Here is a 25637-nt window from a genome sequence, read left to right as displayed (position 1 = left end):
AGGGACCTGACCCCCTGATCCATCACCCAGGAAGCACTTGCTGAGGGTCTTAGCCAAGGATGGAGCAATTGGCTCCTCCTGGGCCAGCATCTGGAAGGAGTCCCAAGCATCCTTTCCCAAATGCCTGCCTCTGGAAATTCTGCAAAGTGAACAGACCTAATGTCTGACAGCTGGTATTTATTGAGCGCCTGCTGTATACTGAGCTATGTAAAGAGCTTTACATCCACTAACTCATTTAATGTCCACACCACTGTCAGGCAGGAACCATATTACATGCATTTTTTGGATAAGGAAACTGAGGAGGCCCAGCAGTTGAAACAACCCACCCCAGAATACAGCCCTTCCCACAGGTGTCACCAGCACAGCGTCCAGGATGGCAATGGAGCATTTCAGCACCCACATGTCCTCAATAAACTCACCCAAACTCCCACTGGAGGGGGGACTGTCTGTGTCTTGGACCTGAATGGAGGCACAGAACAAAGGGTGGGAACCAATGTGGGAGGCCAAAGGGGTCATTCCACATTCTCAGAGTGGGGGGATGTGTCACAGCTCCCCATTCCACAGCCCCCTCCCTCCAGGAGCAGGGCAGAGTCCAGAATGTTCTGGATTAAGCTCCGTCTCCCAGTCCCAGCCCCTGAGAGTCACTTGAAGCAAGTCTCCTCCCTCTCGGTGACCTCGCTATACTATGAGCTGGTAGATGCAGTTAAAGGATAACTTCTGAAATGATAATATCACTGCTCACACAAATGTAAAATGCACATGCATCAGAGGTCTTTTATTAACGAAAAAACTGGCAAGATGTTAGCAATTCTTGGAGGAGAATCTGCAGAACAGATACATGTATAGGCTACCGTGATACTGAAATGAATTTGCCAGTAGATGCACCAGAACCGTGGTCGGCAAACTGCGTCTCGCAAGCCACATGCGGCTCTTTGGCCCCTTGAGTGTGGTTCTTCCACAAAATACCACGGCCTGGGCGAGTCTATGTTGAAGAAGTGGCGTTAGGAGAAGTTTAAGTTTAAAAAATGTGGCTCTCCAAAGAAATTTCAATCGTTGTACTGTTGATACTTGGCTCTGTGGACTAATGAGTTTGCCAGCCACTGCACTAGAATATTTATAATCATCTTTTCCACAGGGCAGAATAAAATGTATCTCGACAGGACCAAACGCATTTGCATGTTTACGAATGGGAATTGCCAGCCCTGCACATGTTAACTCTTGTCTGTACAGGCCCAGAGACAGAGGAGCTGGGTCGGCTATACATCAGCATTCCATTGAAGGGACACCTGGGGCTAGTTCTGTCCCTGTTAAAAGCCGTTCAGAGTCTTTCCCGACAGCGCAGAGGACTGGTCTAGACAATGGCTGAGACTTTTCCGGTTCAGAGGCAGCCTGGGCTGAGGCGTGCCCAGCCCTCAGACTGTGACCACTTTCTGACTCATCTCCAGACTTCTCTGCCTTTAAAGACCTGCACGCTGAGGGGCGCCACTAGCTTGCTCACATAGCGCTTTGGTGAACTTCAAAAAGAGGCCCCTTCCTCCTGAGGGAGGCAGCCCAAAGTCAGAACCAGAGGGAGGCAAGAGGGGCCCAGGCTGCATTTCTGTCCCCACTCTCCTCCCGGGCCGGGCATTCTTTGTCAGGGCACAGCCTGTGCAACTAGTGGCCTGCTGCCAGACAGCCACAGTCAGCGGTGACTAAGAGAAGTCATCAGGCTGAAACCGGTTTGGCTCAGTGGATAGAACAGTCAGCCTGCTGACTGAAAGGTCCCAGGTCAAGGGCACGCACCTTGGTTGTGGACACATCCCACAGTAGGAGGTGTGCCTGAGGCAGCTGATCGATGTTTCTAACTATCTTCTCTCCTCCTCTCTGTAAAAAATCAATAAAATACATATTTAAAAAAAGAAAAGAAAGCCATCGGTTTGGGGTTGAGGTGGGGGCACAGATAGGTCCTGACACTGCACCTGAGGGGATTTTGGGGTAGGGTGCTGAGACTGGAAGGAGAGACCCCTCTGCCCTCACCAAACCTGCTCTGCCTCTGAGTCAGACTTGGAATTCTGGAGCAGTGGTCATCCCTTGTTCAACCATAGCCTGTGTTTCCCCCGTGGCACCCCAGTGGGTTGGTAGGGGACCGGGGCTAGTGGTGGAGGTGCCCCCTCCTAGTCCAGGTTGTGCCTGCACCAGGTCCGGCCTACCTGCTGCTGATGGGCCGGTGGGCATGGCTCCCCCAGCCCATTTCTGAGCGCTGTCCCTGGAGGCAGGGTGTGAGGACTCAGAGGTGGCAGAGGAGCTGGAGGGGGCCCAATATTGGGGAGTAGCCACGTGTCTGCTCACTATCTGTGAGCTACTCTTAGGTTAGATGCTTCCCTGGGCCTTGGTTGCAGACAGGCGAGCTATTTGACAACAAAGAGAGAATACTGAGGCCTAGCCCTGGATAGAGCATCAGCCCGCAGACTGGAGTAGTGGGTTTGATTCTGGTCAAGGGCGTGTACCTTGTTTGTAGGCTGGATTCGTGGCCCTGGGCTTGTGCGAGAGGCAGTCAATAGATGTGTCTCTCTCACATCGATGTTTATCTCTGTCTCTCCCCCGCCCTTTCACCTTCTCTAAAAAAACAATGGAAAATGTCCTCAGGTGAGGATTACCAACAACAACAAGAGCAAAAGGAAAGTAAGAGTCCTGAGGCCAGAAAGGGCAGATGGCTTACCAGGAATCTGTGGCCCAGAGAATCTTCCTAAGTGTAGGCTACCCGTTCCAGGGACCGAGAGACAACTCTCCTGCCACCAGCCCCGTTCATCTCTGGGACCCTTTCAGGCCTGGACACTCGGTCACCTCTCTCAGCCACAGGCAGCTTCCTGGCCCAACAAACTGCAGTCCCGCTTCCAGGCCTTTGCCTTCTGAGTTTTCCTTGCCCCGACTTCTGTCTCCCTACTCCCACACCTGCGTGTCCAGGCTCCCCATTCCGTTGCTATGGGCTCCCCTCTCTCCGCCCCTGCCCCCCAGGAAGCCTTACTGGAGGCTCTTCTCCCTGCTCCGAGCGGTTTCCCGGCAGCTATGCGTCATCGCGTGGTGACTTACCAGCATTGCTCATCCCTCCGGGAGTCTGGAGTCTGGCCACATTGCCTCTGGGTTGCAACAGAGCCCAGTGCAGTGCTCAAGTCAGGAGCACAGTGTTTAATGAAGAAAGGGGACTTTCCCAACTCCAGTTTTGTCCCAAGGATCAAGGTGTTGTTGTTGTTGTTTTAAATATATACTTTATTGAATTTTTTACAGAGAGGGAGAGAGATAGTCAGAAACATCAATGAGAGAGAAACCGATCAGCTTCCTCCTGTACACCCCCTACTGGAGATATGCCCACAACCAAGGTACATGCTCTTGACTGGAATCGAACCTGGGACCTTTCAATCTGCAGGCCGACGCTCTACCACTGAGCCAAACTGGTTAAGGCCCAAGTATCAAGGTTTGAGAAAAGGAAAGTGGTCTTGACTCCCCCTCGTTGGCTCTGTGGAAACCTGGATTCTTAGGGGAAGGGCATTCCCTGGTTTTCCTTACTGTCCCAGCCAGGTGTAGGTGGAAGTGAAGCTACACACCCATCCCACCACACATGCATGCACATATGTCATATGTGGGCCCCCAAGGAGACACGTGCACAGACACCAAGATCCAAGACCACAGATAGGCACATCTGAACACATGACCATACCCAAGCATGGGCCCCTGGGGATACACATACATCCATGCCCTGACCCAGACCCAGACCCACATATTTTACATGTTGAAACCATGCACACACACATGCATGGGCACCTGTTACACATGCATAGATATGGAGGCCCAGGCTTATGCACACACCTGTACCCGTCCACACATAAACATTCATACAGGGTCCATGTGCACAAGCACCAAGACCCAGGCCCATGGACAAATATACACTTGTGTAAAACACACATTTATGAGCACCTTGGGGTACATGTGCACAGATGCCCAGGCCTGAACCCACGGTTACACCTGCATTCTGCATACACACACATTCATGGTTGCCCAGAGGTCCCTGTGCAAAGACACCACGGTCCAGACTACTGGGTGCTTGTGCATTCATGGACACACATGAGTTCCACCCCTCCCCCCTGGCATGAAAATACCCATAGAAATACCTGCACTCATGCCACACACATGTCAGGCACAGGCTCTCAGGAGTACATGTGTACCGATAACCAGGCTCAGCCATGTGTGCACCTGTTACCTCACATCTTCACCTTCAACTTGACAAAGAAGATGTGCCGAATTTTCCCTTCTTTCACCCGAATGCTTGCTTCCCTCACACATGGCCGAGATATCTTTTTTTTAATTTTAATTTTATTGATTTTCCACAGAGAGGAAGGGAGAGGGATAGAGAGCTAGAAATGTTGATGAGAGAGAAACATCGACCAGCTGCCTCCTGCATACTCCCTACCGGGGATGTGCCCCCAACCAACGTACATGCCTTTGACCGGAATCAAACCAGGGACCTTTCAGTCCACAGACCGACACCCTATCCATTGAGCCAAACCGGTTTCGGCGGCCGAGATATCTTGAAGTCAGATCTGAAACTGAGAGGCAATATGTGAGTCTGCTCAGGCTGTCATAACAAAATACCACAGACTGAGTGGCTTACACAACATTTATTTCCTCATCGACCGGGAGGCTGGAAGTCCAAGGTCAAGATGCCAGCAGGGTTGTTTTCCGGGGAGGACTCTCTTCCAGACTTGTAGACGGCCACCTTTCTACTGTCTTCACATGGCCTTTCCTCTGTGCATGTGTGTGAGGAAAGAGCACACTGGTGTATCTTCCTTTTCTTATATTGCCACTAGTCCTATCAGATTAGGAGATAGATGCTCTTATGACATCACTTAGCCTTTATTACCTCCTTAAAAACCCATCTACAAATGCAGCCATTAGGGTAGGGGTGTCAAACTCAATCAGAGAAGGGGCCAAAATCTAAAATCCAGCCTAAATCGCGGGCCGAATGGTTTACTGAACAGTCATAAACTGACAATGTCATAAACTGACAGCGGAGTGCAGTGATGACAGCGCGGTGCGGGCCACATTGCCAGGCCTGGCCGGCCGGATTTGGCCCGCGGGCCTTGTGTTTGACACATGTGCACTAGGGGATTAGTTAGGGCCTAACATATGAATTTTGAGAAGGCACAGTTCAGGTCCTAACAGTCAATAAACGAAGCACTACCTTTTTAAAAAAAAAAAAATCCTCACCTGAGGACACTCCCTGCATTGATTTTCAGAGAGAGAGGAAGGGAAAGATGAGTAGAAGAGAAACATTGATGTGAGAGGGCCACATCAATTGGCTGCCTCCTGCACCCATTGCCCAGGGCAGGTGGATCGAACCTGCAACCTGAGGCCTTTCTGTGCACAGGCCAACACTCCAACCACTGAGCAACACCAGCCAGGGTAACAAAGCCCTGCCTTGAAGAACTTCAGGATGTTCAAGGCGTCTCCTTTTCCTTAGGTGCATTCCTGAGACATGTCTGTGCAGACACCACACAGAGAGGAGAAATAACAACAGGCACGATCACAACCCTCTTGTGCACATAGAATTCTTTATTGCTTGCAAAGTATTGCACTTAAAAAAAGGTCATATGTATTGAGACATATTTTACATACAGTAAACTTTTCCCTTTGTAGCATACAGTTCTCTGAAGCTTGACAAACAAAAAATAGTTGGTTAAATGCCACCACAAATAGGCTACAGAACAGTTCTCTCACTTCAAAATACTTTATTTTTCTTCATCTGAGGATATGTTTACATAGAAGAGGAGAAGAAGGAGGAGGAGGAGGAGGAAGAGGTGGAGGTGGAGGAAGAGGTGGAGGTGAAGGAGGAGGAGGAGGTGAAGGAGAAGGAGGAGGTGAAGGAGAAGGAGGAGGAGCAGAAGGTGGAGGAAGAGGAGGAGGAGGAGAAGGAGGAAGAGGAGGAGACTGCGTTGTAGACGTCCTTGTGGGTTGAGAAAGACTAGGGTGTGGTACCCCTTAGGTTACAAAGACTGAAAAATGGACACCCATTGTTGTTATACAGTTTGAAGGATTGACAAACCTGTGGTCAAACTGACTGGGGCATGTATACTTTTGGGGTGACACAGACTGGGTTATGGACAACCTGGGGCCACACACAATGGAAAGCAGTCATTTCTGTCACCACAGCCTGGAGTGGAAACACTCCAGGAGCCACTCAGCCTGAAGCACTCCACTGAGGACACGCGGCCTGAAGTCATGTGTACCTCTGTGGGCAAACTGACTGGTACGGGAAGTTCGGAAGTCACACAGAGGGGTGTGGACACTCCTGGGGTCACAGTCAGGGCTGGGCAGATGGAGAGGGGTGCCCCTGAGGTCAGAGACGGTCTGGGCCAGACTGGTCCCTCTTGGGCCACACACACGGGAGTGTAGACACCACTGGGTCACAGAGATTGGAGATTAGACATTGCTCCTGTCACAGCTACTTGCATGTGCATACTTTGGATGCCAGACTGATGGGGCAGAATGACTAGGGACATATAGCCTGAGGGGAGTACACTCTTGAGGTCGAGAAGGCAGTGTTTATGTTCCTGGAAATTGAGATGTGAACAGTCCTGTGACAGAGACGGAAGTGTGCTCACTCCTGGGATCTCATAGACTGTAGTGTTGACACTGCTGGATTCTTTAAAAAAAATATTTTATTGCCAAAACCGGTTTGGCTCAGTGGATAGAGTGTCAGCCTGTGGACTGAAGGGTTCCGGGTTTGATTCCGATCAAGGGCATGTACCTTGGTTGCGATACATGATTCTCTCTCATCATTGATGTTTCTTTGTTTCTTTCTTTGTTTCTTTCTTTTTAAAAAAATATTTTATTGATTTTTCACAGAGAGGAAGAGAGAGGGATAGAGAGTTAGAAACATCGATGAGAGAGAATCATAGATCAGCTGCCTCTTGCACACCCCCTACTGGGGATGTGCCCGCAACCAACATACATGCCCTTAACCGGAATCAAACCTGGGACCTTTCAGTCCGCAGGCCGACGCTCTATCCACTGAGCCAAACCGGTTTCGGCTGGACCTCTTTTTAAAAAAATTAAATTTTTATTGTTGAAAGTATTACATATATTCCCTTTCCCCCCCATTGACCCCTTCTAGCCCACCCCCACCCCAGGCCTTCACCACCCTACTGTCTGTGCCCATGGGCTATGCATATATGCATACAAGTTCTTTGGTTGATCTCTTCCCACCCACCCACCCTCCCCTGCCTTCCCTCTGAGATTTCAGTCTGTTCCATGTCTCTGAATCTATTCTTTTTTTTTTTTTTTTAATATATTTTATTGATATTTTACAGAGAGGAAGAGAGAGGGATAGAGAGTTAGAAACATCGATGAGAGAATCACCGATCAGCTGCCTCTTGCACGCCCCCTACTGGGGATGCGCCCGTAACCAAGGTACATGCCTCTGACCGGAATCAAACCCGGGACCTTTCAGTCACAGGCCGATGCTCTATCCACTGAGCCAAATCAGTTTCGGCTGAATCTATTCTGTTCATGTTTATTTTGTTCATTGGATTCCACATATGAGTGAGATCATGTGATATTGCCTTTCTCTTACTGGCTTATTTTGCTTAGCACAATACTCTCCAGGTCTGATCTGTGCACCTATTAAATAATATTTTAAATATATTTTATTGATTTCTTACAGAGAGGAAGGGAGAGAGATAGAGAGCTAGAAACATCGATGAGAGAGAAACATCGACCAGTTGCCTCTTGCACACCCCCTACCAGGGATGTGCCCTCAACCAAGGTACATGCCCTTGACCGGAATCGAACCCGGGACCCTTCAGTCCGCAGACAAACGCTCTACCACTGAGCCAAACCGGTTTCGGCTAAATAATATTTTAGAAAGCATACACATGTAGCCCTGGCCAATGTGATGATCAGTGGTTAGAGCGTCCACCTGCTCACCAATGGGTTGTGGCTTTTGATTCTTGGTCTTGGTTGGGGCATTTGCAGGAGGCAACAAACCAATGCATCTCTCTCACATTGATGTTTCTCTCCCTCTCTCCCCCTCCCCCTCTACCTACACTCTCTCTAAAAATCAATGGAAAAAATATACTCGGGTGAGAATTCACACACACACACACACACACAGAGCAAAAAACACACTCAGATACAAACGATTACTATTAAACCAGTTGAATAGTACAGGCCTTCCTCTAAAAGTTAAATAGCACTACCATATGATCCAGGAATCCCACTTCTTGCATTTATCCAAAGGAGATGAAAACACTATCTCAAAAGAGATAGCTGCACCTCTATGTTCACAGCAGCATTATTCAACACAGACAAGATATGAAAACAGCCTACGCGTCTGCTGACGGATGGATTGATACAGAAAATGTAGTGTATGCATCCAATGAAATACTAAAGCTGCAGGTATGCCCATCCCACATAAGAATTGACTGCTAGAATGTGCAGCCATAAAAAAGGAAAGCCTGCCATTTGTGACAATATGGATGGACCCTGAGGGTTAGGATTAGGGAGCTAAGTTAGACAAAGACCAAAGCCAGGCGATTTCATTTATATGTGGAATCTTTAAAAAATGAACTCAGAGAAACGGAGACCAGATTGGTGGTTGCCAGAGGTGGGGGTGGGGTTAGGGACCTGGGTGAGTGGTTAAAAGGTACAAACTTCCAGTTATAAATAAGTCATGGGAATGTGATGTATAGCATGGTGACTATAGTTAATATGGTATTGTGGTCCGTCCAGTGTGGCTCAGTGGTTGAGCGTTGCCCATGATCCAGGAGGTCATGGTCCGATTCCCAGTCAGGGCACATGCCTGGGTTGTCAGCTTGATCCCAAGTGTGGGCTGTGCAGGAGGCAGGTGATCAATGATTCTCTCTCATCATGGATGTTTTTTTTTCCCTCTCTCTCTCTCTTCCTCTCCCTTCCTTTGAAATAAAAACATATTAAAAAATAATATGGTATTGTGTATTTGAAAGTTGCCAAGAGAGATCTTAAAAAAAATATCCATCATGCCAAAACCGGTTTAGCTCAGTGGATAGAGTGTCAGCCTTGGGACTGAAAGGTCCCAGGTTCAATCCGGTCTAGGGCATGTTCCTTGGTTGTGGGCATATCCCCAGTAGGGGGTGTGCAGGAGGCGGCTGATCGATGTTTCTCTCTCTCTCCCTTCCTCTCTGTAAAAAATCAATAAAATATATTTTAAAAAATACCCATCAGAGAAAAAAAATTTAACTCTGTGAACAGACATTTCACAATATACTATGTGGTGAACATTTCACAATATGCATACATATCAAAAGATTATGTTGCACATTTTAAATTCATGTCAATTATATCTCAATGAAACGGGAAAAATTATGACCATCCGTATTAATTTTTTTTTAATCCTCACCTAAGGATATTTTTTCCATTGCTTTTCAGAGTGGGAGAAACATCAATGTGAGAGAGAAACATCAACTAGCTGCCTCCCACATGCATCCCAACTGGGGGTGGGGAGTGAACTTGCAACCCGGGTACATGCCATCTGTGGTGCTCAGGTCAACGCTAACCACTGTACACACCGGCCAGGGCTGCCGTCTATATTAAAATGAAACAACATTGGGATGTAATAATAGATGGCATTTTTATTAATAAATCAAATGATAAGATATCCCATGATTCGAATGTGAACAATATTTCATGATGCAATGTCTACTATAAAAATGAACTGATCTGATTTGGTTTGGCAGGAAAGGTGCAGGCACTGCTTTTATAATCATGATTTACTGCTAGAAATTCATATTTGGGAATATAGCTAAATTTTAGTCATATTAGTGAAAATAAAGATGTACTATTTTCCTCCATCCAATTCCTGGATACCCCTGGGAAGACTCAGAGAAGAGGTAAGATCTCAGTCAACAACCCCTTCTGTAGTTCAGACGAACATTCCATGATGTTCTTTCCTGGCTGTGTTCCTGGTGGCCATTGCAGGTTCCCACTGGAAGCCCAGTGACGAGATATTTGAAAAACAGGTCATTAACACAAGTTCTGGCTCTCCTGACGACAAAAAGCTTCCACGTCGTCGCAGACTGCCAGCTATGAAAAGGGCAAAGAAAAAGTTTTAAACAAAAAATGCATTTTCCCACTTTCTTTGGTGAAGTTTCCTCCCTACTTTTACTTTATTATAATTTTATTTTAAAAATATGTTTTTATTGATTTCAGAGAGGGAGAGGGAGAGACAGAAACATCAAGAATCATTCATTGGCTGCCTCTTGCACGCCCCCTACTGGGGGTTGAGCCCACAACCCAGGCATGTGTCCTTGATGGGAATTGAACGTGGGACCCTTCAGTCTGCAGGCTGACGCTCTACCCACTGAGCCAAACCAGCTAGGGCTCCTCCCTACTTTTATTATAAGCATACAGAAAAATGCATAAAATACATATGTTCCGTTTAATGAGTAATATTAGGGTCTTATTTCATATAATCATAGGATATTCATTCTCATTGTTGATAATACTCTGCTGTGAATAAACCATGATTTAATAAATCATTCTTTTTATTTTTATTGATTTCAGAGAGGGAGAGAGAGAAATATCAGTGATGAGAGAGACTCATTGATTGGCTACTTTCTGCATGGCCCCTACTGGGGATGGAATCAAACCTGGGTTGATGCTCAACCGCTGAGCCACACCTGGCCGGGCTAACAATCTATTCTTCAGTTGATGGATGTTTGCACTGTTTCTAGTCCCGGGGAACTATAAATAGTGCCAACCAGGAAATTTTAGTACTTATTTATAAGCCATTGTCAGGGGGATGTCCCTTAACTTGGCCTCAGGATGAGAAACTCTGGCCCTACAGGTTTAGCCCACTCTGCTACAGGTAAACTGGCCCCTCACTGCTCCCTTGCACACCAGGCACAGTTCGGCCTCAGGGCCAGCCATTGCATTTGCTGTTTTCTCTCCCTGGAATGCTCTCCCTAGATAGATGCATGGATTCCCTCCCTCATCTCCTTCAGGTCTCCGCTCAAACGCTACCTCAGTGAGGCCTTTCATGCCAACACTTTTAGAAAGTGCACACTCCCACCCCCAGAATTCCCGATTCTCTTTACCCTGCTTTATTTAAACTTTTTCATAACCAATATTTAAAGAAATATTTTTTAAATTGATTTCAGAGAGGAAGGGAGGGGGAGAGAGAGAAACATCAATGATGAGAGAGACTCATTGATTGGCTGCCTCCTGCATGCCCCCTACTGGGGATATGGCCCAAAACCTGGGCATGTGCCCTGACTGGGAATCGAACCCTGACCTCCTGGTTCAGGGGCCAATGCTCAACCACGGAGCAACATCAACAGGGCCAATATTACTTTTACATATTATATATAAAATACCAGAGGCCTGATGCATGAAATTTGTGCAGTAGGCCTTCTTTCCCCTAGCTGCTGGCACGAGCTTCCCTCTAGCGCTCCATATTCCATGATCTCCCTCACAGCCCCGGCACTGTCTGGAAGGTTGTCTGGTCTAATTAGCATATTATGCTTTTATTATTATAGATATCTACACTAATAAAAGAGAAAAATGCTAATCGACCGTACCTTCGCTATACCCACAGCCAATCAGAGTATGCAAATTAACCCAACAAAGATGGCGGTTAATTTGCATACACGGAGGGAGGAAGGAGTGAAGACTGAAGACAGCATAGAAGGAAGAGGGAGGGAAAGTGGAAAGCAAGGCGGCTGCTGGAGGGAAAGCACTGACGGCAGGTGCGGGGTGGGGCGGGGTGCGCAGCGGCCTCAGAGGCGGGCGGCAGGTCGGGCTTGTGGGGTGCGATGCGCAGCAGTGCCAGTGCATGAGGCCACGGAGGCGGTGGCCCTGGGCGTGGTGGGGTGGGATGGACGAGCGGGAGAGGTGTGGGGGGCAGGAGAGGTGGGGGTCTTGTAGGAATAGTCCTGCAACGGGTCTCTAGTGTCTATATAAAACACATTATATTACAATGCTAACTATATAAATACATAGTGAAATGCAAGCTATACAGGTGTATATATGTGTGGAGGGCAACTCCAGCACTCAGACTGTTTTATTTATTACCTGTTCCCCAATCTAGAAGCTCTACCAGGGCCATGGTATTTCCCTGTTCCCCCCACTCTACCTCCAAACCTAGAACAATGCTCAGCACACAGTACAGGTTTAATAAATGTTTACCTAATGCCTCAACATGTAATATGTAAAATGCTTAAAGCAGTTCCTGACATACAATTTCAGATGCTTAGTAAAGGTTTGCTGAATGAAATCTTATCAGTTGATGTAAAAATGTCACAGGTGCAATTTACTGATCTTTTTCTTAAAGGTGTCCTTTACTCAAACTCTCAGATAAAAAGGCAGATTTACCTTGATGTGTTAAGGTGAACAATTCATTCCACCATCTTCCACCTACTCAAGGAAAAGAAAAGAGTCTCAGATGCTTGGCTAAGCTTTTCCATTCATTACAGTTGGTTTTACCCATTGATTTTTACAGCCATTGGGAGGCAGGGAAGAGAATTTTGATCCCGGAAGCCACATGATTTGGGAGCAGAAAGAGGAGTACTGGGAGGGGTCACGATGGGTACAGAGAAAGGGCACAGAAGTGCCCTGGGCCACATGTTTTCAAACCTCAGAGGCCACCAGGGTATGGCGCTGTGGGGCAGCCAGGGGCTGGGGCAATGTGTCCGCTGTGTTGACGGGACAGTCCTGGGAGTGGATCTCCTTGGCCAGCCGCCCCTTCTTCTTCAACGTGCAGGCTTCCTGGTATGGCGGTGAGATGGGGGGCTGTGTGGGGGGCGTGTACTTGTACTCTGAGCCATCTTCCAGCTGCAAGGGCACACAGTGGGGAGATGGTGGGGATCTGGGAACCTACGAGAGCACCCTCCCTCCCTCTGCCTACTGTCAGTTGGGCACTCACGTCCAGAGGGTAACTGCGGTCGGAATCATAGGAGCTCAGGTCCCCACAGGCTACAAATGGCACAATGATGCGGGTGGGTCCATCTAATTGGTTGAGATCTGGATCTGACAAGCAGGGAGAAATAAGACAGGACAAGGCCGGGGTGCCTGGGATCGGTCATGAATTGGGCTGCAGCATGGGTGCCGAGGTCTCCCATTTATCCACCAGCTACTCTCACACTCCTCCACCATGAGGTTCAGATCACTTTCTCAGGGAGGCCCTCCATGATCAGCCCTTCTAAAATATCAGCCCCACTGTACTTTATTTTTAAAAAAATATATTTTATTGATTTTTTACAGAGAAGAAGGGAGATAGATAGAGAGTTAGGAACATCGATGAGAGAGAAACATTGATCAGCTGCCTCCTGCACACCCCCTACTGGGGATGTGCCTGCAACCAAGGTGCATGCCCTTGACCGGAATCGAACCTGGGACCCCTCAGTCAGCAGGCTGATGCTCTATCCACTGAGCCAAACCGGCCAGGGCTCCACACTGTACTTTCATGTCTATCTGCCTTTCTATCATATACAGCCTGAACCTTGTCTCACTCAATCATGCTTGCTACATGAGCAGGCTCTGTGCCCTTTCCCACTCAGAGCCAGGTGAGTCCAGCTGGTGTGGCTCAGTGGTTGAGCATCAACCATGAACCAGTAGGTCACGGTTCAATTCCTGGTGAGGGCACATCCCTGGGTTGCAGGCATAGTCCCCAGTAGGCGGCAAGTAGGAGGCAGCCGATCGATATTTCTCTCTCATAAATGTTTCTATCTTTGTATTCCTCTCCCTGCCTCTCTCTAAAAAAAGGGCCAGGCATAAGAATCTCATGGGGCAAAATTCCCACAAGGGTAGGGTTTCCACATGGGGGTGTGACCGAATCTTTTTAGGCTATAAACTCCTTAGGCAGGTGTCTCAACTGGGGCAGAGCTCAGACCTTCCTGGGACAGAATTTCACTAGGTCCAAGAGTAGTTATCACTAGAGGTCTGAGCTGAAGATCCTCCTGGGATATAATATCCAGATGGTGGGGGGATTTCCACCAGAGGGTGCGGCTGAGTCTCTAGGAACAGAGTCTCTACCAGAGGGTGAGGCTGAGAGTCCTCCTGAAACACAAATTCCACAAGGGGGCAGTGTCCCCAGGGACAAGCACAAGGCTCTGGCTCTCACCGTAAGAGTGGTCCAGCAGGGGTTTGGTCAGGTCCGGCAGGAAGCCCTCCGGGGGGTCATAACCCTGACAGACGGCGAAGGCCTCTGTGGGTGAAAAGTAGAGTGAGGGGCGACTGTCATCTCCACCTCGGGGCAGGACATGTCCCTGAGATAGCATTGACCACCCAGCCCTTCCACCCCACTGACCGATGCTGGAGTTCCGGCTGCTCCTAGGCTTGGCACAGAGCACGTTGGAAAAGAAGACCCGCAGCTGGCTGTAGATCAGTGTCACATCCCGGCCTCGGAAGATCTGCAGGATGGAGAGGTGGAGATGGAGGCAGGAGGGCGACCCTCAGGGACCCATCTCTGTCCCCCACTAGATTTCCCAAGGCTTACCTTGGCTACGAAGCAGCCCCCTGGCTTCAAGACGTGCGTAGCAATGTTTAGAGCCTGTGGACAGGGCAGATAGCTAAGGCTGAGACAGAGAGAGCCAGGAGGGGGCCAAACTGAGGCAAGGGCAGCCAGGGTTACTCACGGCTAGGAGAAGCTGGGCCTGCATATACTCATCAACATCATGGAGGCCAGTTACTGCGGCAAGAGGAATGGCATTAGGGGGGCCATCCAGTTCTAGCTATCTTTTTGTCCCAGAGAGGTGAGAAGGCTAAACACATTTCCCCGGCTCTCTTACTGCTAAGGTTCTGCATGCAAATTAATACCTTTTAACTAGATGCACATTCTGAGCTCCTAACCTCTAGGAGCTCATTTTAACTCTCAAAATAACCATATTTGCAATTCTCTTTGTCATCATTTTTATCTCCAGTTCAGATTCTTAAACTCCAGACTCAGATCAGAGTTGACATCTGAGAGTTGAGCTGTTCAAAACCAAACTCCTGCCCTTCCTGCCCAAACCTGTTCCTCTCGCCATCTTCCCTGTCTCACCTGATCCTGCCAGTTGTTCAGACCAAAAACCTTCCTTACCTTTGACAAGCTCTATTCTCTCCTCACACCCATAGTCAAGCCATTTTGCAAATCCTGTTGGCCCTACTTTCAAAAGATCTCCTGAACTGACCCTCTTCTGTCATCACTACTGTCATCACTCACCTGGATTACTGCAATGGCCTCCTCCTCCCCAGGCCCCCCAGCTTACATCCTCGCCCCTCACACTGCTCACAGCAGCCAGGGGGATCCAGTCACAGCCCAGAGTCAGGCATGGCCCTCCACTGCTCATCACCCTCTCACGGTTTTCTCCGAGTTCTTATCTCAGTGAAAAAGTCAAAGTTCTTACTGTGTCCCATGAGGATCCACACAAGGGTCTGTCCTTTTGTCACCTCATGACCTCACCGCCTACCACTCTCCTCACTCTGACCCAACCACACTGATCTCCACATGGGTGTTCACACACACCAAGCACCCTCCCACCTGAGGGCCTTTGTACAGCCTGGTCCTTTTGCCTGGATTGTTCTTCCTCCAGGCATGCCTCTGGCCCACTCTCTCACCTTTAGGTCTTTGGAAGACCTTTCCTAGCCACTTTATTTAATATTCTAATAGGTACCCCCTCCTTCCCCTTTTCATTGACTTCCCCATGGTGCTTATCCCTCTTGATATGCCACAGAGCTCAGTCATGTTTCTTTTCCATCTGCTCCCACTAGACCACCAGTTCTATGAGGTCAGAGATTAGTGGAGTTTTATTCACAAATGTTTTCCCAACATCTAGAACAGTGCCCAACACACAATAGGTGCTCAGTAAATGTGTGCTGAATGGATGACTGACTGACAAAAATGAATGGGCTGTAAGATAGATTGGAGAGCTTCAGAGAGAAGAAAGACAAGATATGAAAGGAGGGAAGGGTGGACAACAGACAAAACTGAAGTGGTAGGAGGGAGAAGATAGAGGCAGAGAGCAGGTAGCAGAGTAGGGAGAAGTTGCCAGATGTGGGAAACAGCTGGCAGAGGAGGAGAGGCAGGGAGTTGACACGGTGAAAGAAGCCATAAAATGGGAGATACAGAAAGACACACATGGGACCCCCCACCTGGTCTCCCAACCCGTGTTTACCATCGGGAGCCCCGTCACACACCACTAGGTCCGCAGGGCAGCCCTCAAAGTGCCGGATGATCTCCTTGGCAGTGGACAGCTATGGAAGAGAGGGCGGATGAGTAGCCCCAAGGCCCCCACATGCTGTGGCCATCTGACCCCACCTGTCCATGGCCATAGCCCAGTGGTCGGCAAACTCCTTAGTCAACAGAGCCAAATATCAACAGCACAACGATTGAAATTTCTTTTGAGAGCCACATTTTTTAAACTTAAACTTCTAACGCCACTTCTTCAATATAGACTCACTCAGGCTGTGGTATTTTGTGGAAGAGCCACACTCAAGGGGCCAAAGAGCTGTAGTTTGCCGACCACTGCCCTAGCCCATAGGCCCAGAGTCAGACAAAAGCTCATGCTTTGCCTGTCTAAGACCACACTTGGTCTCTGAAGACCCAGTCCCATAATTTTTTGCCATCTCTCTGGGATGACAGCCTGCTGGCTCTGTTTCTCTGCTTCCCAGTCACACTGTCTCTGGTTCTCTCGATACTTTATTTCTGTCTCTCTCAGTTTGTTTCTGTCTCTTCCACTTTCTGTAGCCCCCAGGTGAGAGGATCTTCACCCAGGAAACACCTCCCACACCCTCAGCCAAGCTCTTACCTGGGTGATGTCTCCCTGGATCTGTAACACACCTGGGAGTGGAGCCATAGCTTGAAGGTCCACAGCCACCACATGGCCAGACCCCTGTGGACTCCTGTGGACAACATGACCCACATCAGCCCAGTTTTCACTCCTGGCTCGCCGCAAGCATCCCCTCCCTTCCCCCCCCCCCCCCCCGCCCCCGCACCTAACCTGCCCTCCAGGAAACCCCCATCTGGCACTCCACACTCACCCAATCTTCTGGCTCAGCACCTGGCTCCAGCTGCCCGGGGCTGCACACAGGTCAACTGCCCGTGTCACACCTGAGGACACACAGGAAGGTGTAGTGTCAGATTCACCTACTGCTCCAACCAGGGGATCCTTCAAAATTCATCCCTCTCCCTTGGGGAGCTCTCACATCTATCTCTGCCCAGGGGCCCAAGACTTCTTGAGTATCTGCACACCTTCCTGCTTGGTCCCTGCCTCACAGACCTTTCTAGCTAGCCCACCCACCACAGATCGCTCTGCAGACCTAGTTCATTTGCCTGTTCCCTGTGCCTGCCCCATCCCCCAGTGATCTGCCTGGCAGGTGGGGACCTTGGAAGAGCTGGAATTCCTCATTGAGTTGTAGCAGCTTGAAGGCACTGCGGGCGCGCCAGCCATTCTCCTTGGCCAGGCGGTAGTAGACATCCCGCTTGTCCTTTGACGTCCGTCCCATCTCGCACACTGTTTGCCCAGGAACCTGCCAACAGTAAGTTGATGCCATCCTGTATCAGTAACCAGGTGAGTGGACCACCACCTGACTCTGTAGGACAGTGAAAAACCACACTGGGCTCAACTGACCCATGTGACAGCTCACTCAGCAGATCAGAAGACTGGAACCCTGTCACCGATCCCACTGACCTCACAGAGCCTGAAGAACTCCAGACAGAACCCAGGCTCCACCTCTTCCTCCCACGGAACCCGTCACTCACCGCACAGACCCCCCCCCCCCCCAAACCCCAAACTTATCGCAGAGATGAATCATTACTGATCCTGTCAACCTCCACTCTTGTCACCCACACTCCACATATTCCACCCCAAGACTCTATAACCCTTCTCTGCCCACCTTATCCTCCTTAACATCTCACTGTCTCCCCAAATGTCCTCATTGCCCGTAGATTAATATAGCCCTATTCATCCCTCATTAATCCCTGTTTCATTCCCCTTAATATCTCTCTCCCTACTAACTTTTTATTAATCCCTGAAATGATTAGGCCCCCAGTGATTCCTTTATTACTACATTGTTATCAATACCCATTAATGCCTGGAGGATCATGGGCTATTAGTTCCCATTAAGCTCTCAATTGCTATGATTTATCAATCCCCATTAATTCAGCCCTCCAATTGATCTCTTATAGATCACACCATTTGTACCTCGTAATTCCTTCATTACCACACACTAATGTTAATCCTGGATGATCAGTTTCCCATTCTCCCCTCACTGCACATTTTGCCCCCCCCCAATAATTACTTGATGATCACCTCCCTACACTTACTATTACCCTTTCTTTGTTCAATTAACATTAATTCCTCAATGATCATACCATGATCACCCATTAAAAGCCTTTGACTACAATACTGTTCGTTTCTCATTTCCTTTTCTTGATCGCTGCTTTCATTAGTTCCTTGATCATGACCCCCCATTGGTCTCTATTATTCCCTGCCTAGCCTCACCGTTATCTTTCCAATTACCATGCCCCTGCACTCTTCATTAACCTGTAGAAATCATACCTCCATCACGCCCTTAGGGATCACACCCCCATTTGCCTTCCATTACCTTCTAGTTGCTCACTCTACCACCATCTCATTAACCAATAACCACACCCCCAGTGGCCCCTCTGTCACAGCCCCACCAGAGCTCCGTACGCTCATGCCTTCCCCAATGAACAGCCCTCTGGTCTCACCACTGTTCCCTCTGTAGTAACTCAAAGACCATGTCCCTACTGTGGCCTTCAGATCCCCCTCAGGGCGGATCCGCTGATACCTGGACCCCTGCCTCCCCCAGCCCACCCCGCGATAGTAGTCCCCTTCTACTCGCAAACCTGGGTCTGCAGCCTCCCCGCTGTCAGCCGGCCAGACGACTAGCTGCAGCGACGACGGCGAACTTCTCTCCTTCCCTCGCGGGCGGGACAGTGCAGTCGTGCCTCAACTGCCCTCCGTGCCCCAGGGCCTACCGTAGCTTTCCAAGTGGGGAGGAGCGGGACGCAAGAGTGCGGTCCGCCAGCAGCCCCAGTCCGATCGGTGGGAAATCTGAGTGCCTCAGTTTCTGCTCTTAGTTGCTCTGAGCGCCGATCGCGCACGCCTGCGGGCTTCAGCGGCGGGGCGATCCTGTCATCGCGGAATGCCAAGGCGCCCGCGAGGTCCGGACCGACCCGAACTTACAGCGCGTGTCCCGTCACCTTGTGTCGACGTAGCTGGACGGGAGGACTGCTGTTCCCAGCATGCAAAGGGCATGACCAAAGCTGCTGAACTCGCGCATGCGTGATGGAAACGTCACCGGGGACACACACACACACACACACACACACACACACACACACACAAACACACACACACACAAACTGCCTTTGTTCTTTTGTCCCAAGGCGAAGATCGGTTTTCTCCCCCGCTCCTTCCTTCTCAGTGGGCGGTGTGCGGACTACATTTCCCAGAATGCAACGAGACATGACAGCACCCATTCATTTTAGGAGTGCCGCGAAGTGAAATTAGGGAGGGAATGTGAGTTCAAGTGCACTAGCATTTCACTTCCTCAACGTGATGCTGCCTGTTTTAGAACTTGTTTCTCCACCTGTGAAATGGGGAAATAAGTACTACAAATAAGATTTCACAGAGTTATCAGGAGACTAAATACCTCCGTGGAGGATTTTATAAGAGTTTATTTGAGCCAAACCGACAACATAGCCGGGGAGCAAGATCTCAAATGTTCCTGAGGATAACAGTTTTGCAGCTTCTTTTATGCATTTGAAACTAAGCAGCAAGCTTACATGGAAAATTGGAGAAAGCAAGGCAGGGGTTGCATTACAGGACAGTTAAGATTATGTCTTCTCTTGATGGTGAATACCCCCTTCAGAGGGTATTACTTCTGATATCTCAAAGGTGTGTTAATCTAGATGCACAAGAATAATGGACAGGGCTGGCTTAAAACCTTTCACTAAAGAACTTACAGGTCACCCTGGCTGGTTTGGCTCAGTGGATGGAGCATCGGCCTGCGGACTGGAGGGTTCTGGGTTCCATTCCAGTCAAGGGCATGTACCTTGGTTGCGGGCATATCCCCAGTAGGGGGGGTGCAGGAAGCAGCTGATCGATGATTCTCTCTCATTGATGTTTCTAGCTCTCTGTCCCTCTCCCTTCCTCTCTGTAAAAAAAAAATCAATAATTTATATATATTTTAAAGAACTTACAGGCCGAGGGCGTAACTATTATACACACTGGCCTTGTGCAATTCTGTCTTCTTCAAACATTTTTAACTGTGACCCACAAAAACAAACAAACAAACAAACAAACAAAACCCAACCCTATACATCCCCACCAGAGCAAAGGCAAATATAATGGAAGCATTTATTACACAGTTTACCGTGTGCCAGGCACTAGGCTAAGTGCTCTCAGTGGTGTGCTGGTAAATGGTTAACAACTGTTTGAGGGGAGAGAGGGAGGAAGTCCTGCTTTCAAACATTTGCCAATGTCCATGGTTTACACAACTGTCACCTTGCTAGTTTTCAAGTCATTGATATGTTGTCACAGTACACTGAAGTGCACCATTGTGTAATATTTTTTATCTTAGTTAAAATAGGTGTACATAAACCCAAGAGCATAGAGAATAGTGAAATAAGAAAGTGAGTTTTGAGTATTTGTTATCTTTAAAAATATATAATTTATTTAACTGTAAGTTTATATCGTTTTGCTTTTAATAGCAGCGTGTTTAACAACCAGTTCACAAAATTCCTGAAAATCGATCAAACAATCTGTACAAGTAGGTTCTGGTGCAGCGCTGAACCCTTTCCTTAAACTCATTTTAATCCTTACAACAACCATATGAGCAAGTTACTGTGACTATCCCCAATTTATAGACGAGGAAAAGGAGACAAGGGAGGGTGTATAGTAAGTCCTCCCTTAACATTGCAAATATGTTTTTGGAAACTGGGACTTTAAGTGACATGACATATAATCAACAAAACCAATTTTACCATAGGCTAATTGACATAACATGAATTAAGTTTCTACAGCAAAAATCAATTCCTGAAATAAAGACCAAGCTTCTAAAACAAAGACCCCAAACACTTGTAATACTAAACATTGAAATACTTGTGAGCTAGCCATACATGTAAGAAAGAGTAATGATAATAATAAAAAGGGAAGATGAATAAAAATAAGTAAGAGATTTATTTTCTAACCCACTTAGTCCAGGTCAGGGTCATGGTGGGTAGAGTCTATCTCCATAGCTCAGGGTGGAAGGTAGGACCCAACCCTGGACAGTATGCCCTTCCAATATACATTTACTTACTAAAATCGCTGTACTAAATATAAATATACCATTAAAAAATCTTCACCTGTGGATAGAAAGAAACATCCACATGAGAGAGACACATCAATTGGTTGCCTCCCACATGTGCCCTGACTAGGGGTTGGATTGGGTCGGCAATCTGAGGTAGGTGCCCTTGACCAGGAATCAAACCCATGTTCTCACCACTGAGCAACCGGCCAGGGCTAAACATACTATTAAATATGTAAGTATCTAATGTTGTATCAGGTGGTATAAAAGCTATGAAGAATCATAAGGGAGGGTGACAGAAATGGGGAGGAATTGAGCTGTTCTGTGTCAGAGAAATCTTCTCTGAGAAGGTGACCTTTGGGCTGAGACCTGAAGGGGAGCACACCCTACCAACATTTGGAGAAAGAACCCTCCAGGCAGAGAGAACCCCAAGAGCAAAGACCCTGAAGTTGAAGCAGGCTTGGTGAGTATTAAAAGAACCGAATGGCCCTAACCAGTTTGGCTCAGTGGATAGAGCATCGGCCTGCAGACTCAAGGGTCCCAAGTTTGATTCCAGCCAAGGGCATGTACCTTGGTTGCGGGCACATCCCCAGGTGGGGGGTGTGCAGGAGGCAGCTGATGGATGTTTCTCTCTCATCAATGTTTCTGACTCTCTGTCCCTCTCTCTTCCTCTCTGCAAATAATCGCTAAAACATATTTAAAAAATAAATCACACAAAGCTATTAAAAGAAAAAGAACTGAATGATTGAACCATCATTCCTTAGAACTGCGAGCGTCCGTGGACTTTCTTGTTCACTGCTACCTCCCAAACACTTAGAATAGGGCCTGGCACACAGTGGGGGTTAGGTAGCACGTTGGCTGAATCCATCCTTTGGTTACTTTTTTCTTCATTGTTTCCTCAGCAGTGTCTTTTGCATTTATGTGGGGCCCTGGGAGGTGTAGCCAGATGACAGACGGATCCAGACAGGGAGAGACACCTCCTGGAGTCTGAGAGCCAGGGAAGAAGTAAAAGCTTGCAAGGAGAGCCCCGGGTCTGGTGGGGGGGGGTGGGAACACGGGTGCCTGCAGAAAGAAGTAAACAATTGTGAGACAGCAAGGAGTCCAGCACCAGCCATTGAACCACTGAGAGGAGAGGCTGCCAGGCATGGGAGACCCTGCAGACATGTGCACCCTGTGGGGTGCTTTCCATGTCCTGTTTTCTTGCCTCCCACAAAGAGGATGTTTCTTTTTTCTTCTTCTTCTTCTTTTTTTTTTTTGCAAAGAAACTTGCTTCCTCCAGCAAGGCCAGGGGATAGGAGGACAGGAACCCGGCTCTGAACCCCCCAGGCTCTTCCTGAAGTAGGGTGTCTGCATGCAGCTTCCACCTGATACCCCACTGAGAATAAAGGTGTCCTCTCCGTGGCCTCCTGAAGCGGTCAAGGAAGGGAAGCTGCCAAGCCGGCTCTGCACCGAGAGCAGAGAGCGCCTCACAGCTGGAGGGAAGGACGCGGGTGGTCCAGGTGTGGGGGCTGCTCACTGACTCAGCCGCCTCGCTGCCCTGGGGCTGCTTGGAGGGACCAAAGAGTCACTCAGTGGGGGGCCTGCATGAAAGGGGAGATAAGAACCCTAAGGGCAACCCCTGAGAGGCGGCTTTCCCAGCAGGAGTTGTCTTCATGAATTCCTTTAGCAAATATGTTATTGAGCAATTACGACGTTGTCAAGCATTGTTCTGAGTGATTTACCAGTATTCATTCAACCTCCCCCACGGCTCTCGCCCCAGGGGAAGCTGAAACAGTCGGGTTTCAAAGTTGCTCCCGGCCACGCAGCTACAAAGTGGCAGAGCTGTGAAAGCTCCCTCTCTTAACTGTTGCGCTCTGCTCCCTCCCCTGAAGGCTGCTGAGTAGAGACCCGTTTTAATGAAAAATAGGGGTCTACTTGGAAGGACTGACAAGAACCCAAACGGACTTTTAAAAGATGCACTAGGAATTCCAAATGTCACCCAAGGGCCTGCTTTCCTGAACCAATAAAACTTTTAAATGACTCTGAGGAAGGGCCCTACTGTGATGGACTAATAAAGCATTCTGATCCCTGACACAGCGTCAATACCTAGGTCAAGTTTAAAGACATCTGTTCCTTCCAAAGCAAGCTTCCCTGCACAGTCAGACTTCCCTTTCTCTTTGTTTGCCTACCGGCATATGTTGAGCACCTGCTGTTTGCAGTGCCTTGAGGCTTAGCTGAGCTATGGGGTGTAGAGCTGGGTGAAGGTTAGTCCCCCTCTTAGAAGAGTTCACTTGGCAGAAATAAACAAAATAATGATGATAATATGACACGAATAAGTGGCATCTATTGCGCACTTGTTACGTGTCTGGTGGCCCTGTGCTGGGCAATGGTGGAGGGCCTGGGAGGGGAGGGAGTGATCAGAGTAGGAAGCTGCTGGGGGAGGTGGTAGATGGGGGTATGTGTTCCTTTGTCCAAGGTAGGACCTAGTTCTTTGGGCACTACAGACTTTTCTTTCTTTTTAAAAAAATATATTTTATTGATTTTTTACAGAGAGGAAGAGAGAGGGATAGAGAGCTAAAAACATCGTTGATAGAGAAACATTGATCAGCTGCCTCCTGCATACGCCCCACTGGGGATGTGCCCGCAACCAAGGTACATGCCCTTGACTGGAATTGAACCAGGGACCCCTCAGTCCGCAGGCCGATGCTCTATCCACGGAGCCAAACCAGTTTCTGCCACAGACTTTTCTTGAAATCTAGACAGCTGCTTAGCTCCCGCCCCCTCCCCCCTTAGCCATCTGGGTCAAGGCCTCTGCTAACAGGTGTCTCTTTCCCAGGCCTGCCTGTGGCACAGATGTGTAATGGCTCTGAGGGGGTGGGGTATCAGAGGAGAGAGACACCAGAGAAGGTCAGGATATATAGGGGAGAGTGTGTGTGTGTGTGTGAGCTCCTTGAATGTTTATGTGTCTCCTTTATAATGCTTGTGGGTGATTAGTGTGTTTCTACTGTGTTTGTCTCCTATGTACGTGCATCTTTTTTAAAAAAATATATTTTATTGATTTTGTACAGAGAGGAAGGGAGACAGATAGAGAGTTAGAAACATTGATGAGAGAGAGTCATTGATCAGCTGCCTCTTGCACACCCTCTACTGGGGATATGACCACAACCAAGGTACTTGTCCTTGACCGGAATCGAACCCGGGACCTTTTGGTCCCCAAGCTGACGCTCTATCCATTGAGCCAAACCGGTTTCGCCTGTATGCACATCTTTCTTCTCTGCCACTGTGCTTCTGTCTCTTCTTGGTGAGTGGCTGCTACAGGTATGCGTGCTCTATGGCTATTTCTTTCTTTTCTTTTTTTTTTTGTTGCTATTTTTATTTATTGGTAGATTTTTTTTTTAAAGGGGAGAAGAAGAAGGGAGAGAGAGATCAACTGTTCCGCTTTATTTATTCATTCATTTGTTGATTCTTGTATGTGCCCTGACTGGACACCGAAGCCACCAGGGGGGCAATGCTCTAATCAACTGATCAGGGCACTATGGATGTTTCCTTTGGTGCCACTGTATATGTACCATCTGATTCCCTTGTTTCTTCTTTATGCAGCTTTAGGTGTATTTCCGTTTCATAACAATAGAAAGAGAATACTCTATATTCTGATTTTCCTGATAGCGTGCCTGTCTATGTTTCTTCTCTGACTTGATATATCAATAGTTACTTGTGTACACTGTGTGTGCAGCTACCTGCTTGAATACAGTTGTGTGCGAGTCTGTGGCTGTGGCTTCTCTGTCTGTACAATCATGTCTGCTGTGAGTATCTCTCTCTGCCACCAGAGCCGCATGTGGTCCCAAGTTCACACATGAGTTCATATGCACACAGGTATCGTTATAAAGCCTGAATCTGGACTTTGGCCCGAGGGCTCTCTGAACGAGGAAGTGTGTGTGTGTGAGGCCCTAGGTCTGTGTATGCTGTTGTTGGCTGAGTGAAATCAGCCTTGTCTATGCACTTTGTGTGTGGCTGTGAGTCCGTGGGCCATGGTGTCCATGAGTCTATGGTGGTTCAGTGTGAGCCTACTCCTGTGCCACTCTCTGCTTTCTGGGTGTGGTCTGGGGCTGTGGGTGATGAAGTCTGTGAGACTAAGTCACTCTGTGTGGCTGTGAGTGTGTGACTACCATGGCCTGGGCTCCCCATTCATATTTGTCAGCACATATTCTGTGTGTGTGGCTGTGGGTCTGCATGAAAGTTTGTATCTCTGAGCCCCTGGATGGAGCTGAGTGTGGGGGAGTCTCTCTCCTGCGGTGGGGAAGTAAACACCCCATCCCTTGCCCTCCTCCAATTGCACTTGGGGTGGGGGCATCTAG

The 25637-nt window shown here is 48.4% G+C and overlaps 1 protein-coding gene across 3 annotated transcripts; it reads right to left on the bottom strand.

The window, feature by feature from the left end:
- Positions 1–9412: 9412 nt before the first annotated feature.
- FTSJ1 (FtsJ RNA 2'-O-methyltransferase 1) lies at positions 9413–19515 on the bottom strand. 3 transcript variants are annotated; one of them, XM_084870618.1, is made up of 13 exons: positions 18857–19403; positions 17370–17514; positions 17026–17095; positions 16794–16887; positions 16161–16239; positions 14643–14695; positions 14504–14557; positions 14315–14417; positions 14129–14212; positions 12932–13029; positions 12643–12840; positions 12382–12423; positions 9413–10092 (listed from the first exon to the last, which is right to left on the bottom strand). In XM_084870618.1, exons 2-12 carry the CDS (start codon positions 17488–17490, stop codon positions 12391–12393), a joined length of 987 nt encoding a protein of 328 aa, XP_084726744.1. In that variant the 5' UTR covers positions 17491–17514; positions 18857–19403; the 3' UTR covers positions 9413–10092; positions 12382–12390. The 3 variants fall into 3 exon arrangements, with proteins under 3 accessions (XP_084726744.1, XP_084726745.1, XP_084726743.1); XM_084870617.1 differs by having other exon boundaries at positions 9416–10092; positions 12932–13035; positions 18857–19515; XM_084870619.1 differs by lacking the exon at positions 18857–19403 and having other exon boundaries at positions 9414–10092; positions 12932–13035.
- Between the last annotated feature and the right edge of the window lie 6122 nt (positions 19516–25637).

This window comes from Pipistrellus hanaki (assembly GCF_964339955.1).
Source record: "Pipistrellus hanaki genome assembly, chromosome: X".
NCBI classification, from domain to species: Eukaryota; Metazoa; Chordata; class Mammalia; order Chiroptera; family Vespertilionidae; genus Pipistrellus; species Pipistrellus hanaki.
The sequence above is the reverse complement of the archived record's forward strand: the minus strand, read 5'-3'. Positions and strand labels throughout refer to the sequence as shown.